This window comes from Pseudochaenichthys georgianus, chromosome 12 (assembly GCF_902827115.2).
Source record: "Pseudochaenichthys georgianus chromosome 12, fPseGeo1.2, whole genome shotgun sequence".
In the NCBI taxonomy this organism is placed as follows: Eukaryota; Metazoa; Chordata; class Actinopteri; order Perciformes; family Channichthyidae; genus Pseudochaenichthys; species Pseudochaenichthys georgianus.
The window spans coordinates 6163551-6180834 of NC_047514.1; the positions used below are offsets into that span (position 1 = coordinate 6163551).

General features: G+C 40.2%; 1 protein-coding gene across 9 annotated transcripts in view; it reads right to left on the minus strand.

Annotated features, from left to right (window-relative positions):
- vav2 (vav 2 guanine nucleotide exchange factor) overlaps window positions 1–17284 on the minus strand; it is a 211067-nt gene that overhangs the window by 37347 nt on the left and 156436 nt on the right. For 8 of the 9 annotated variants that reach the window (XM_034095489.2, XM_034095486.2, XM_071204959.1 and 5 more), the window contains exons 4-6: window positions 11543–11611; window positions 3687–3792; window positions 1236–1334 (exon numbers count right to left, since the gene is read on the minus strand). In XM_034095489.2, coding sequence (XP_033951380.1) covers window positions 1236–1334; window positions 3687–3792; window positions 11543–11611 — 274 coding nt within the window. The remainder of the gene's footprint in view (window positions 1–1235; window positions 1335–3686; window positions 3793–11542; window positions 11612–17284) is intronic. The other variant, XM_034095484.2, reaches the window with a different exon arrangement.

Sequence of the window (17284 nt, forward strand, 5' to 3'; positions counted from 1 at the left end):
TGTTAAATGGATATATCCGCCTTCTTTAATTTATCTTTCCATTCCCACAACAATATACATAAATAAATGGCATATTTTGGACATAGTTCGAATGGTGATTAATCATGATTAATTAATTTTTAAGCTGTGATTAATCTGATTAAAATTTTTAATCGTTTGACAGCCCTAATACAAACATAAGAAGGTAAAGTAAAAAAGTGTCCAAAGAATAATCCATCACAAATTAAAGGTGGGGTAGGTACGTTTGAGAAACCGGCTCGAGATAGACTTTTTGTTATATTCCATGGAATGCTCTTAACATCCCGATAGCAATGAATATCTGAAGTGCTTTGACAACAAATCCATAAAAAAATGTAATCTGTGGAAGCCGTGGCGCTGTAAAAAGCATGACCAATCATTTTAGCCGGGCTGGCTAAAGTAACTGGACGGCCTACCTGCCTGTCAGCCTTCCATCGGGGCACAAACTTATCTCGTGCCCTCATTGGTCATGTGCACGTTCGTGTGTGTTGGAGGAGGGGCTCTGTAAGGAAGTGGCAGATTTTTTCCGGCTGTGTATTTTCAAATTCTAGCGATCTCGAGCTGGTTTCTCCAAAATTACCTACCCCACCTTTAAATATGAATGTTTTTATATACATATCAGGAATTATAGTAAAAATGTGTAGATTCTACAATATATAACAAAGATATGTAAAATGTGCATATTACAGTGTGTGAATCAGATTGTATAATTGGTCAGTTAGAAATGTATGTACAAATTGTAAAGCAATACAGTTACCTTTTTTTGTATCCTGATTACAAAAAACGTAATTCCATGTATCCCATTACACCCCAACCTGGTCAAGTGTGAGTCGTGGATTTAGTTTTTTGAACTTTCCCAATACTGGTTTCAAGTACGTGTGTGTGTTTGTATCTGTGCATGTGCGTGTTTTGTATGTCCTTGCTCCAGTGATGTGCAGGTCTATACTTAAAGCCCCAGGGATCAGTGTCTCCTGTTGGGGCCGAGCCAATAATAACCCTATCGATCAGCTCCTGTGACATTTCTGCTCCCCAATGAATCCGCCAATAGCTGATATTTCCATACTGTGACCTGGCCCGACGGGCCCGAGACACCAACGAAGAAGAAGTGACAAAAAGGAAACTCTCATGCAACCTTGCATGTGCCAGAATACAAATGAACATTTATGAAAACACTCGGATGTATGTGCACATATCGACATTCATTTTGAGAGACTCACCTTCTCAACGTCCTCTAAAGTCTTGTAGTACTTTGCTTCAGTCTCCTGGATCTCTACTAAGCAGCAATTTCTTTTGTCTTCTTCTGTCATTCCCATCTTCTATCGGAGACAATTAAGCATAATGTATCAGGACAATTACACTGCATGCTTTTGGATAATGAATTATCTCCAATAATGAACACTACTGTATCTGCTTTTCTAAGTCCTACATGTGTACAGCTTTAATGATAGTATTTCTTGTTTTTTTTTGTGATTTTTGCAAAATGGAGTTCAAGCTAGGCAGTTTCTGATTGAGTATCTGTCTAAATGTGTGACATGTTTTTCATAAAAGGACCATAATTCTTTCACCTTATGTTTTCAGTCTCACATACTAAGCTTCACATTGTGAAAACTGTGCTGTTGCAATTTTTTCATCTGCTTTACCAGACGGCCATTGGTTCCAATTTCTTTCCAAACATTGAGTCTATTAGCACTCTCTTGAAAATGGCTTGAGCTGTGTAATCCATCAAAGGCTATTATCTGTACGAGATACAGTAGTGCAGTGCAGACTTTTTTCCAATCAATTCACCATGAAGTCATAATGTAACATTGACAAAAATGAATGCGGACCTAATGTTGAAAGTGATGGATTACCAGACCCGAGCTGGTTTCAAGAGTCTGTTCTGCTTTATTTCACCGGGATAATCTATGAATCAATAACGCGTTCCAGGGAGGCATTGGCATACAATTGATAAGATTTGCTAAATGGTATTCGTACTGTCTAGAAATGAATGGGAAGCATAGGGAAAATCCATTCAAAAATCATCTGTGCATGAACAGATAAGTCCAAATAAAGTGCTGTGGTTAAGGTTTGACTGAGTTTACAAAAATAAAAAACAGTAAGAAAGAAAGTGTGTTAAAATGAAGACGATATGATTTCCAAATCAACTTGAGCCTTTTAAAAATCTTACCCGCAGTGACTGATATATGTCTGGCTAGAGTAAAGTGAATTGGTGAAGACTTTGGAGGGAAAGGGAAGTGTGTTAGCATTTGTTCTCACTGAATGCCTGGGCTATACATAAGTTATATTTATGAATATGTAGATGAATAAAGGGTTTTTAAGTCATAGCCAAGCAGGCAGACACATTGGGAGGGGGAGGTGGAAGATGGGGAAAAGATACAAACGTATATACATTTAGCATTTCTAAAGAGACCTGACGTCTGAGTCAGCCTCTATGTAGGAAGATGTGTACATATACATAAACATGTGTTTCTTTCAAAGGAAAATATACTGGAATGCATATCCAAAACGTAGAGATTTCAGCTCCATTTCTATGCAGATTTCAAAATGTTGTGGGAGTGACATGAGCAACCCAACTGTGGAATAACAAGCTAGGCCATCTGGAACACATTTGACAGATAATCAGTGCAGATAATGGAAACATCTGGGGCTAACACTGTAGCGTTGTAAGCCTTATTCCACTTTGTTATCAACCATTCCAAATCAGGGCTGAAAGCCAGCAGAGATATGTGTATCTCTCTGGTGCTCTGAGGTTGGATTTCATCAGCTGGTGGTCCTCGGTGACCTCATTTAACACTGCCGTCACCGAGCTGAAGTCACACGTCTCTCCACTGGGCCCTGAGTCAGACTTCAAACCAGATGGGGCACGGGTCAATAATCGAACTGGCCGCTCATTCTCCGGGGATGCCATGAGTTTGTTTTAAATGAAGTGTTAGAGGGAGGTAACTGACAGGGTGGGGTGAGTCACAAGCACAGCAGCACTCACCTGCATGTATCTGATCTGCAGCATGGGGAAAGGCAAAGCAGCGCAAGTCAGAGGTCACATTCATCAACGGTGTTAAAAGATCTGAGCGCCTTGTTCATTGAATCATTCCTGGTAATAAGGGTTGTCTAACGGACAGAGTTGGTACCAAATTATTAATTTGCAAGTCAAAATGTGGTCTAAAGTCAAGACTAAGTTGTTCGGTGTCGTTGTTGTACCAAAATGAAAGGATCTTTGGTATTATTATTTTTCAACTGGCTCTCAGTATTTTCACTTGAGTCCTTCTGGTGTGCTCCTGCACTTGGACGCCATTGGATGGTTCAAACTAATGATGTGTCTACGAGAATGATTGAACAGCAATATTGATAGTTGATTCAGGAAATGAAGGGGACTTAAATGTCCTGTGGCACACTTTCTACATAACTAATGTATTCATGTTTGGATATGAGCGAAGGTATTTGCAAGTATGTTCGTGTTGGGTGAGTTATTTCTGATTTCTTTTCAGTCAGGTCTAAAGTGATGGATTTGACTGAAGGTCACCAGGTAGACCATCATCTAAGGTAAATGCAACCCTTTATTCACACACCTTAGCAAGCATTATATTCCACATTTGAAGAAAATATAATCATTACTATTTTACTTTTTTAAAGTAATGATAAAAGGGCAGGGATTGAGAAACTATTCTCACCATGGGTTGTCGTACTTCCACCTTAATGATGTCCTCATAGATGTCGTCCCCATCGTCATCACATGGCACACAGTCGTAGATGTCATCCTCACCCAAGTCATGCTCACTGGGGAACAAAAACACAAGTGAGATGAACGACTGTATCCTCAAACAACCTTCACCTCAGGATGAAATACTTTTACACTGCCTAAAAGGCTCATATCTCAAATTTAAACTGCTCTGACAGCTGAGAGGCCCGGAGCAGTCACAGCAGCACCAGCTCATTATCTCTCACGAGCCTCACCTGTAGAGTGATATTAGATTTTGAGGCGAAGGGACCAGCACTCGAAGTTCACAAACTTCCAATGAGTTGCGCCATTGAGTGGCATTTCTCTTAAATGTGTTTACGCTGCTTTGGCACCCAGCTAGCTAACTGACCTTTAATTAGGCGAACAGCCAGCAGAGCACAAACAGTGGCTGTGGAGAGGGGTGTCTTGTGGGGAAAGTACCACATGCTAAGCGAGTGCACACTGCATCTCCCTCTGTCCTGTAAAAGCAATTATTGTTTGGGGAACTTATCGAGGCAGTGGAGGAGCCTCAGCAGGAATACGCTTTGGCGATGAGCCCACATCGATGTAGTTAATAACCAGGGAGCTTTAGGTTCGCTAAAAAAAGAAATAAATGATTAAGTAGTGTACATAAATAAATGTTGCAGGAGTTGCCTGCTAAATAATGGAAGACCAGGCTTAGCTTGGCGACTACTGTCTTGCTAAAATACAATCACATCCACCTCAAATGTACTAAGGTGGAGGCAGTATAATGCTGCCAGATATTCAGTTAGTTAGGCTTTGGGCTATAATATTTTGGCATACAGGCCTGATTAAAAAGTGCTGAATTAGCTATTAGCAGTCCCTGTTGCTATATGCAATTAACCCATTGATAAATAGAGAAATATGCAGTATTTTAGTCGTCCTTTTTCTTTGACGTATACATTTACTCCATGGAAATAGAAAGGTAAGTAAGTCAAAATAAATGTGTAAATCTCTGTGAAACAATCAAGTTATGGCTCTGAGAACAAGTGTGCTTTTACTGTAGACACAACTTTTTAAAGTACCCTAATTTCTCTGACATGTATCCTTTTTGTTAACACTGCTTTGCGCCTGTCCCGTTACCCCCCACCTTTTTCTAAATAAGTGAAATAAATGTTTAAATTCCATCTGGACTGCCTCCACGTGCTCAGAAAAGGAGGACCAGGGTGGCATGTGAACGCTGTACTAAAATGTCCTTGGCCATGACACTTAATGCCTTCCAGATTAGGGGATGCCGTTTGGTGATCCGAGTGGGGGAAATCCGAAAGGCCATGTCTCTTCTCGGTTGAAAAGAGCCTCATCCAACTACCTGTTTGAGTATTCTTGAGGAAGATCCTTCATCCTTCGCCTAATGGGGGCCGTAACCTGGCTGTCCCGGCCCCGAAACAGACAGGACATGTAATTCCACTTTAACATCCCCAGAAATTGAATATTTTTGTAGGGATTTTACTATATTAAATCATGAATATTTAAAATGTGGCACAGGTTATGGGTCATTGGATTTTCTTTATGGCTTGATATGACCTTCAACATCTGCTATCTTTGCTTAAATATTTCTTCTTGTGTGAATGTTGGATAAAAATCAGAGGAGGCAGAACTGTACTCAATCATTTCTCAAGCTTTGTCGTCACGCTCGTGCGGGGGTTGTTTGAAGTTTTAATTGAGGTGGCTTGGTTCACTCTGGGCGCCGTGCTTCTTCTCTCTTCATTAAGTTAAAGTGGCTCATGTTGAATAGGGAAGAGGCGGAGTGGGAGGTCCGCGCCGTCCCATCAGTGTCTCCTCTGAACTCTGAGACGGATGTGTTGCGCGACGGGAAGTTTTTGAGAAGAAGATGTTGTACTTAATTTGGCTCTAATCCCTTCAGAGACTGTATTATACGACGGAGGTCTAGTGCAGGGATTTAAATATGACCTATGGAGAGATCTAAGAGGAGCGGGATCCCCAGTGGGGACATTGAGGAGGAGTAGGGAGAGAGGTCTGAGTGAGGTCTATTTTATAAATAATGTAACTATTACAAGAATGAAACATTTAGGGAATTACCATTGATTGAATCATCTATATCTATGGACCCTTACTTATCCAGGGGAAATTGTATATTGATTAAAAATGACATTTAGGCAATTTATTTTCTCCAGTCAATTATATTTCATATTGACCAACTCTTCTTTGTTTCAGTCAGTCAATTTAAGGTTTTAGTGGTTGTTTTGGGAGGAAATCTTTAATGGACTGGCCCATTTCTATTAAGATGTTCCCTTTGTCATTGCCTTTATTTTGATTGGCATTTATCCATATCGCCAACACTAACTGATATCCGTTGATCCCAATTAAGCCTTTTACAAGAACTGATTTCACGTTTTTTTTTATTATACATTCCATATTGATGTTTCAAAACAAAAGCCAGAGGAATCAATATTTAAATGATAGTGTGTGTACATCCACTTTCACTGATTGTTTCCTATCACATTTCTAATTACTGCTGTCACTAATTAACTTCTTAACTTGATTTCTGTTTTTAGTCTCAATATGCATCGAGTCAAAACACTGTAATTAACCCCATATAAAGATCTTACATTAGTCATTTATATTCCATAAAGTACATTCTGCAATGGGTTTGGTAGAACCGAAAAAGCTGCGGCTAAGGAAAAATGACGGGTGTTTTGTAAGTGGAAGTTGGCCTTCAGTATTTGTGAGGACACATTTGAGCATTAACCTCAAGCAGTGATGGGATTTACTTTCTTCTCATTTTCAATGTGCTGTTAGAAGGACTTGGTTGTAAGGCTAATAGTGGTTAGGTCAATCCTTTTCATGTTCTGTAAAACATATTACTGATTTGTTTGGGAGATTGGCAGCAAATGGACAATTACTTTTAGGCATAACATTGATGTGGCTTTTGTTTCAGACTGTAGCTGAAATGTAAGATTGATGTAGGAATATGGATGGTTTTTATACATGTATTATTAATGTTTTAGGCTGTCAAGGCGTGCTTGAGTCCTACAAGTGACATGTGTGTATACAGTATGTGTGTGTTTTGTATGTGTGTATGTTACCCAAGAAAAACAAAGGAGGAGAAATAGAGGGACATAAGTCTTGGCAGTGTAAATCTGTCACACCACACCTCTACTATTTATGTGCCTTTGTCTAGTTTAGTGGACATTGATAAATCATTCAAATGCACTTAATGTGTGACTGTGTGTGAGCTTGTGCATGTGTATGCATAGCAATGCATCACTGAGATTGAAAGTGGGAGCACAGTCCTGAGGATTCATGAATTAGGTCTGATTTTCTGTCTGATTACACCACGACGGGCCACAGGGTGTCCAGTGTGTTTGCACGCAATGGGCCCGCTAGCCTCCATCTCAATGACATAGAGTTAGTAAGGTAATCACTAGAGAGGGGGTGGGGGAGTATGACTCAACACATCAGAGCCACAGAGCACAGGTCCCCTAAGGAAGGGCTGCCTTAGGTTTATAATAATATTATTGCTGTTGTTAGAGCTATGATGTATTGGGAGGGGATCTTGAGCATTGCACCTTAACAGCAGGCTGATGCTGTTACACTGCATCTGTAGAGATAATGGAGTAAAGAACTGAACAAAACACACACCAGTATGAACATGGTGGATGAGGTGGCTTGTTATCAGTGAGGCTAAACTGTGAAGTTTGAAGCTGCCTAGGGATAACAGATGCAATCAACATGGAGATGCAATTAGGTATGATCATTTCGTCAAATAGCATCATTAACAATGTTATTTACCATTCAACTCAGCTGCCATAACAAAAGATTTAGACTGTTAAAACAGCATGAACGTATAGTAATGCCAAGATGTGATTGCTATTTTTTTTATTATAGAAATGATTTCTGAGCCTTCATTTGTGTAATGTATTGTGTTATAAGATCTGTTATCCTCTTAAACAAATGTTTATGAAATACTGAATATGTTTCATGTGCTGTGTACATAGTTTATTTTAACGTATACTAACTGCATTATGAGTGTTTACTTAATTGTTGGCATCGTAATTTATTTGGCATCAAAGCTGAAAAATGTTTTCTTGACATTAATGATGTGCTAGTTTTTAACTTTCCTAGGTATTTAGAGAATGTTCCATTAAAATGAGGTCCATACATTATTAAAGCCCATCTCTATTTACAAAATAGATAATCCTTATAGTGTTAGTTAAAGTTCAAATTGAAATAAGTGACCTAATACCTGGCAGTTAATGATACCTGAGTCCCATCCATTTCCAAGCTATTGGCATTTCAAGCCAACCCGCCCAAGGGACTAATGGAGCAAAATAAACTGCGAAAAATGTGACACAAAGGGCTTGTGACACTGTTTGCTTCGGAATGGAAATCTATGTGTGCCTTTCACCGAGAGAAAGTCCCTTGGCGAATGTGTCCGATCCACCCCCATTTCATGCTTTGTCAACTCCGGGATGGAGTCATTCCAGACAGGGATGAAGTTAAGCGACATGAAGACTCGACATCACAAAGCCAGAGGGGGAGGAAGTACTGAAAAAGGTTTACCACATTAACCCAGGAGACCTCGATTAGGTATAAAACCGGCCTCTAACAGATAAGGTGCAGAGGAATACTTCACAAACAGATATACCTGAACTTATCATAACATCCCGATGCAATTCATTTACAGGTGAGCTCATTCTGACAGCGTAAAACCTCAACCTACCTCAGCTGACATGAGTTCTTCTGACATGATGTCGTAAATATGGAAATCCACCAGCAAGGTAAGTGACCTCTACTTAACCTCGAAAGTCAAATAGCGCCCTTGGGTATATTTTAGGCCAAGTTATTGAAGAAAAGCCACATACAAGAGCCTTAAGTATCTAATACATGAGTTACATGTTAATACACAACGCCCCATCATTACATCAGTGAGCTCCCAGCTATCCGCAGAGATGTCAAAGGGTCCAACAGTTCAAGTATTTTGGCCGCTCAAGATTGATCGATTTTTTTGCTGCTGCCATTTAACATTTGGTCCGCCGGCATGATCTCTGTTTTTAAATCTCACCTAAAAATCAATTTTTATAGATCGCTTTCTGTCGCACTTAGTATCCCTTGTCGTTGTATCACTGAACTTAATGACGCCACTTATATCGATTTTTTATTGTTTGCCATTATATTGCTCTTCCATGCTGTTTTATTTTCTCACACTGAGTGGAAGAATTGCTCTTTTATTCCTTACATGCTGTTATTTTTATGGTTGCATACGTACGGTCATTGTATACTCTGAGATGCTCTTAAAAAGTAATCCATCCATTAAAAAAGTATTACTTTGGTAAGATCATCATTGTCCTTTCCTTCACTCTTGCGTTCAGTCATGCAGCCATTTTACATTACGCTTGCATCAATATTCCAGGCTAATTAATAAGTCTTTGAGAGGAGGGTTATTGCTTGTGAGGCCTATGTGCCAAGTGTGCCAAACTGTATTAGGTGCGGGACCTGCTGATTAATCAATTATGTGTCGGTCCGTTGATGAAACGAAAATGCATGCATGTTCTTTTGTAAAAGGTCAAGAGCAGCCGCGCTGCCGAGCAGAATGATTAATTCAATGAGAGCCAGCCCTCTGCACCTACAGGTTACATCAAGAGCACCGTGTTACAACACCACTGACTCCAGAAAACTCACTTTCAGAAAAGAAAACTCAAGCTCAGCCTCATTGAAGCTGCTGCCATGGTTACAGGGGCAAAACCCATGAATGAACAATCGTTTTTGCGTGTTTGAAGCACATTTAACAGATAACCTCCATTCTATTGAAGTTGTTTGGTATATATTGTGGCGAGTAACAACAGCTTACTTTCATGACACTTGTTGCTATGGATACCATGCACTCGCCCAAGCCACCACATCAATATAACATAGCAATTTAGCAATTTCATTCTATGGGGTTGGGATTTATTGCATCCACCAATAACCTTTGTTTTCAGTTTGGTATTAATGAGCTGTTAAGGATTATGGAAAGAATGTGACCTGTCATTAATGAAACTGGGTAGAAGGGTGCAGCATGGGCCAATTACATTTGGGCGTGAATCTGAATCAAGAGCAAAGTACATAATTAAATGACATGTTGTTAACATTGTAAGACGTGAAATGTGGCCTTGGCGGAGCTCTGTGCTTTATTTAGAATGAGAGAGCTAACTTTAGCCTTTTTTTTGTATTTACTTTATGTATTAAGGGACACATCAGTAAATATAAAAACACTCATAATGAGTATGACTTCTTCCTTTTTTGATACATTAGAAATGTGTGTCTGTTCTCGAGATGTGATGCCAGTAGCCCACAGGGTGCACGATGAAAGCAGCGCTGTTCTTTTAGCACATTCGTCATCCCTTTTTTACTAAATGATATCTTCAAAACATCATGAGTCATTTATTTCCTCTACTCTCTTGAGGACCACTTTTTGAGCATGGTTCCGTTCAGTTTCCAAGGTAAGGGCCCATGTTGCAACTTGCAGGGCTTCATGTTTGGCTAAACTGATATAATCCAGCATTAGCCTGCTTGGTTTGCACTCCTCTCCTCTAGCGAGCGCACATTCCTCATCCCCAACAGAACACCAATCATGTATTCAGCAGGCATATATCTATAGTCCGCATGCTCATCTCCCGCTCTCCTACCTCCTATCTTTCTGTGAGGAATGACACCCATCGCAGAGCGGTTAAGAAATGATTCGTCATTAATCTGAGTCGGCTGCTGTCATTCTGTTCACCGCTGCCAACGCAGAGACCCGACGACTCTTTTTCACACCAACTAACCCTGAAACAGGCGGAGAGGCAGCCGCAGCAGAAGTCAGAGCAGGCAGTTGTCACCATGGCAACAGGCAGATTGACACATGGCTCTACGCTTATATAATTAGGCAGTTAGAGGAAATTGGAAGAAGTGGCAATCACACTTCACTTTGACACATCCCAAGATGCGTGTTGTGTACATGGTGGGTGGAGAGTTGTTATGTATCAAGATATACTGATCTTTACATACAGCAGTTCATGTGTATTTATTTTGACTATAAAAAACAACAGTTATTAAATATCCAGTATGAATAAAGTGGGTAGGGTTAAGTTATCATCATCAGTTGTAAGAATTATCACATTGACGGTACTTGTGCAGCATATAAAGAAACCACTTTGCAGTCAAAGAGTATTTTTGGAGCTAAAATGCAATTTGCAATTACCTTTTGTGGAAGGAAACAATAATATTTAACATTATGGAACATCAAATCCAAATCAAAGTTCGTTTTCAGGGATCTAAGTGTTAAAATCCCCCTTTAAAAGAGTTACAAACGATACATAACACACTTCAGATATGGAAAAACCCCAAAAATGCATAATAGGGCTTATTATTTATTCAATTTGTGTGAATACAAAAACGTTTTCACGATCACAAAGTGGGGACACGCATCATATTTGAAGAAAAAAAAGAATGCCCCCAAAAGGTAACCCATTTTATTTTAAGCTTGGGACATCAAGTTTGTTTATGATTTGGGTTAGGTAAAGGTTAGGGCTTGGGTAGGCATGCCATTTTTAAGGTTAAGGTCAAGGAAACCTCATATTGAGTTAATACAAATGTAATCCTTAGTGACTCAAACATGTGTGTGTGTGTGTGTGTGTGTGTGTGTGTGTGTGTGTGTGTGTGTGTGTGTGTGTGTGTGTGTGTGTGTGTGTGTGTGTGTGTGTGTGTGTGTGTGTGTGTGTGTGTGTGTGTGTGTGTGTGTGTGTGTGTGTGTGTGTGTGTGTGTGTGTGTGTGTGTGTGTGTGTGTGTGGAAACCCATTACTTACTCTGCCAGCTCTTCAAGGCTCCGGTACACATCATCCTCATTCAGAGCCGTGTCCTCCGATGGAAAAGGCCTGGAACACACAAATACACACGGAGACACAAATAATGAGAGGGGATGCAAGCTGTGAGACACACACACCAGTGTCCCAGGTAGAACATAACCAGCGTTTTCTCTCTGCCAGCTTGTCACTCTTCGCTCCATCACTTGGGCAGCACAACAGCAGGATGTATGTTACCAGACGACCCCATCAGTCACAAACAACATGGTCAAACCACATCAACACATTGCTGCTGACAGACAAAACACCTCTTCACACGGCCAACTTTCTCAAGAATTCAGGGAGAAAAACTGCCTTTTTTTTCCCCAACTGATGGATGGGCAGATGCCTAATAAATCCTCTCAGGGGGTTTGAGCAGCTTTCAAGGACCCTCAGGGGCATTGCAGATCAATTCAACATATTGAAAATGACAGTTTAAAGCTGTCTTTCCAGCAAACATGAGCTTGTCATCTTATTGTATACACAACTTGTCAATATAAGACATGCAGAGAAGGCTACATTAGCATAAATGTCCGCCCATCGCATTAATAATCTGAACGATTCCTCACGATCCCCTTCTTGAATGTATCATTCCCGCCCACGCCGCGTCAACAATCACAATACTACTGGGAAGTATAAATGGATGACTCATCGATTAGCTCACTAAGCGGGGTGGATTTATGTCTAATCTTTGTGAAGATATATCTGCTTTCCGCTAACATTATTGTGAAGTGCATGTTTAGATCTCGATTGGCCGACATGCTTTATGATGTGTTTTTTTGTTCTCATTTTGCGGCTACAAATGATAGCCTATTAGCTTAATGTCGTGCACAATTGAAGCCCATCAAAGTCAGTGAAGTAATGATAAGCACTAATCGTCAAACAAGCTAAAGTTACTGAAACGGAAATGTTGCGTATTATTAAACTAATCCCTCATGTTTATAAGAGATAATAACAATTATTTTGAATGATACAGGCTATTTGCGTCAAGCGCTAAACTAATAGGGATGGTGAAATGTTTTAAAAATGCACTCATTAGCAGCTTTCAAAGTACCCAAATGCGACAATGCAAACACATTATTTCAGTTTAAGAGTTTCTTTAGGCCTGTTGTTTTGTTTTCATCATTATAGCAGCATACGGTTGTTACCTCTCCTCAAGCAATACATCCCACAGGGATTCCTGTTACGGTAAACAGCCCCGTCAGGTTGACCTTGACTCGTCTGAATAATGTAACTACTGAACATATGATTTGTTTTCTTTCTGTCAAAGAGCCACTGGACCCGCACGCACGCACGCACGCACGCACGCGCGCGCGCGCACGCACGCACGCACGCACGCACGCACGCACGCACACGCACACACACACACACACACACACACACACACACACACACACACACACACACACCACACACACACACACACACACACACACACACACACACACACACACACACACACACACACACACACACACACACACACACACACACACACACACACACACACACACACACACACACAGTTCTACCATTATTCAAGAAAGAGATGGAGAAAAGGATGAAAGGGGGCAGGGAGGGTTTCAGGCGCATGGGGAAAGCGAAGAGCGAGATACGCCTACATGTTTGACACATCATCGGTAAAAAACAAAGTAATTACTGGACTGTGAATTTTGATATACATGTTTTATTATCACCAGCACAATGAGTCCCTTCACAACATCTTCTGGGGGTTTGAAGCAATGGTTTTTGCACTTTTAGACATTGGTAATGATAACAGTATTTGAGGTACATAAAGACATTATGTGACATCATCATTGATGCTAGACATATTTATAATATAGTTGTCCTGCAAGGCCATAAGACAATGATTTTGATCAGTACCCATATTGCTTGAATCTACATACGTAAATGACAATTAGGGAGAATACACTTTTTACAAGAAATGCCACCAAAGTGCTCTTCCATAATGTCCCATCTAATTGGCTCAACATAATAATGACTGTATCCTGACAATACCATTTCAAATGATTTGAGATGAGGTACTGTCTTTTAAATGGCTTATAGTGTTTACTCTCTGTATCAGCCAATCAGCTTGCTCGTTCCTGAATGTGAATTGGACCCAGGTACCCCTCAACAAAAACATGCCTGTTTGCTATCCTTGCTCCAAAATGGTGGAACGAGCTCCCCATTGACATCTGTACAGCAGAAAGTCTACATATGTTCCATCGCAAACTAAAAACCCACCTGTTTGCCTGTACAGTGTACCTTGGCCAATAAATAAAAGCAATTCAAAGAGTTTAGCCAAGTTGAAAGTAATGCACCACCTCTTCAATGGTTTGGCTTATTTGAATAACATATAACTGTACTCTTCTTGTTGTTTTGCGTTTTTATCTTAATCTCAAGTCGTTTTGGATACATGCTTTAGCTAGATGAAACGTGATGTAATGTAGTGGTTGGTAGAGTTGCATGCATGTTCACCTTGAAAGAAAGAAGGTGGCTTGTGTCTAAAGAATAGCCTCACAGCCAGAAATGGCCTGGTGATTGATATCATACACATCTATTGTATACATCTATGGATGTGAAAACAGTTCAAGGAAGATATAGTAGCAGGAAAAAAACAATAAAAAAAACTGAATCTTCATTTGTGTTGTAGCTGACCGTGACGTTAGCGGTGAGAATTGGACAGTTCAGTGTCAGGGGCCAGACGTTTAAAGCCCTCATAAAAGCCCTCCCCTCTTTATAAGCACTCAGCTTTGAAATCCTTTGACTGCGTTGGATCCGAGATACGATCAGATGAGTGACGCTTTTATTGTGGTTCCCTGTCCTTGTACAGATCCAATGGTGCTCGCCTGTTGGTGTGTGAAAGCTCAATATCGTACAAAGTGACATTTACAGTGTGTGGGTAAAAAAGAATCGAAACAGTACTCCATCTTCTCATTTTAAATGTGCATATGTGTAAGTGTGTGTCGACCTGAGTGTATCTGTGTGACACCAGCAATTACCCTTTGTGCAATGAACGCTGTGGTCACACTGAAAAGAGTGTGTCAGCCATCAAGTTAATGAATGCTCAGCTATATAGTGAAAAGGTCAGCTGGACACCCTTCAGGCATGTGTACACACACTCACTCGCAAATACACACATTAACATGCAAAGAATCCTGCAAACTCAACACTTTTCTCTGATTCATTAACTTTGCTAACTTTACCATGTCTAAGTGGCTGACTCCATTAAAACGTATGTTCGTCCACGAGCTAATTACAAGTATTAATATGAAGGAATACTAATAGAAAAACTGCCTCGTCTGATTTGTTACTTTCTCACTCACAGTTATGAGCAGAAACACAGAGCGCAGAGGGGGGGGCTTTCTCTGGAGTGCAATAACACAGCCGCGTTGATGACCCCCTCCAATGAAATGTGCATTATATTATAAGATATTAATGGAGTCCTGCAGGGCTAAATTTAATTACATAGTAGTTTGCGGAGATGTGAGCTCGTATGCATCACCTCGGTGTTGTTTTGCAGAGCCGAGCGTTGCCCAATGCTGCTGTTTTAATTTCGCCTAAATGGTACCACCAGGTGCAATTGAACCGTGTTTATAATTTGATCAGGAATCAGATGATGAGCCGTCTCTTGGCTTTTCAATAACACTCTATTGGCTTTTCTGCACGCGTGTTGTTCAGGCCTGTTCGCTGGGTGGTAGACCAAAGTGGAAGCTGTGGTTGTTTTTCTATGTACTCTGTTGTCTATTCACATACAGTAGTACAAAGTGTTTTTGGTTATCTTCTACACCTCTGATTATCAAGCACTAATGGTATTCATAAGCTACTTTGATTTGGCTTATTCATGTGCTTTTATCCAAATGTTTTGAGACAAATTGAGTATTTAAGGTTTTAGGAAGAAGAGTTTAAGTAAGGTAGATGTATTTGGTCCAAACAGCCGATACATTATTTAAAGAATCCTGTAAAACTAGTTTTTTTGCAATCTTTCTTCTTTCGGATGATTTCTCCATTTTCATAGCTTTTGTAGCTTGTGTGTTTCGTTAGTTTACTTGCATGTCTTTTTCATTACGTCCCATAAGGAGGTGATTTCTTTGGTCTGTTTTTCATAAGGATCACAGAAGCACTATAGTGGCACAACACGTGGTGTAAGGGTTTAGCATTGGAAAATATAAATAATAACCCAATCTATTTCTTTTATATACACTGAACAAAAATATAAACACAACACTTTTGTTTTTGCTCCCATTTTTCATGAGATGAACTCAAAGATCTAAAACATTTTCTATATACACAAAATAACCATTTCTCTCAAATATTGTTCACAAATCTGAAAAGATCTGTGATCGTGAGCACTTCTCCTTTGCCGAGATAATCCATCCCACCTCACAGGTGTGGCATATCAAGATGCTGATTAGACAGCATGATTATTGCACAGGTGTGCCTTAGGCTGGCCACAATAAAAGGCCACTCTGAAACGTGCAGTTTTGCTTTATTGGGGGGGTCTGGGGGGGTCCGAAAACCAGTCAGTATCTGGTGTGAGGGGTAGGGTTAGGGTGAGGGTAATGTTGTGAATCGAGTGGCCTGTGTTCGTTGTCCATAACATACGCCTGCCCTTACCATAACCCCACCACCACCATGGGCCACTCGATTCACAACATTACCCTAACCCTACCCCTAACCCTACATAGTGTGGTTTTAACACATTAACCTTTCAAACAATAGTACTCTCAACCTTAAATTCAATCCAAACCACTACATGAGCACACACAACACAAGTCTAACATATATCTTTTAGAAAGTTAGAACCTCCAGTACAGAATTACAGATATCCCTCAACATACATGCTCCTCATCCGCTCTGGTTCATGCTGAGCTCTCTCACACTCGATGGCCTTGATCCCCGGAGCTCACCTCACGCTCCACTGATGAACTAGGACAGTAAAGCGCAAGCTGGTTGATGATTCGGTAGGAAGTGGGGGGCTGAATAACAGGACAGTGGATGACGCAGGCTTATACTTTAGATAGCAGTGAGTAACACAAGGTCAACTCTGAGGACACAAAGACGTGACGCCTTTAAGGCTGTTGAGTGAACGTTTTTACAGTCAATTGATAAGAGCCGGATGGATTTAGATGGTAGCCAGGATGCATTCTTGGTCTCAGAAGTGGAGGAGGTGGGCCCAAGGAAGTCAGAAGTTGTCAAAATTGACTAATTTAGAAAAAAAGGACCGTTTGGACTAAGATACAGCTCAAATCAGTACAAATATGGTCCTGTCTTTGTTCAAATGCAGTTGTTTTTATGAAAATATGATATACAAATGTATCCCACTGTTGAGTCATATACACATTCCAGTTTGTATGCCCCAACACATAATGTAGATAGGAAAAAAAAGTTATTTCTGAATGAATTTTGTCAGTCAACTGAGTGTCGCAAAGGGCAAAAAAACTACAAAACCAGCAGACTTATCTTTTTATAATTGTCAACTTCTTGTTTTAAGTAAGATGGACAGTAAGAGAGCACTCTGAAAGAGAGATGAATAATTCATACAGAATTTAACTGAACATTTGTCAAAGTGAATAGGGTAAAAGTTATGGACATTTTTTTGTTTTTTTAAAGACGACAATTCAAGCATCCCGTAAAACTGACTAGAGACGACAAACTGAAAGATGAAAGTGAAATGGGCAGATTCATATTTGATGCATGTCC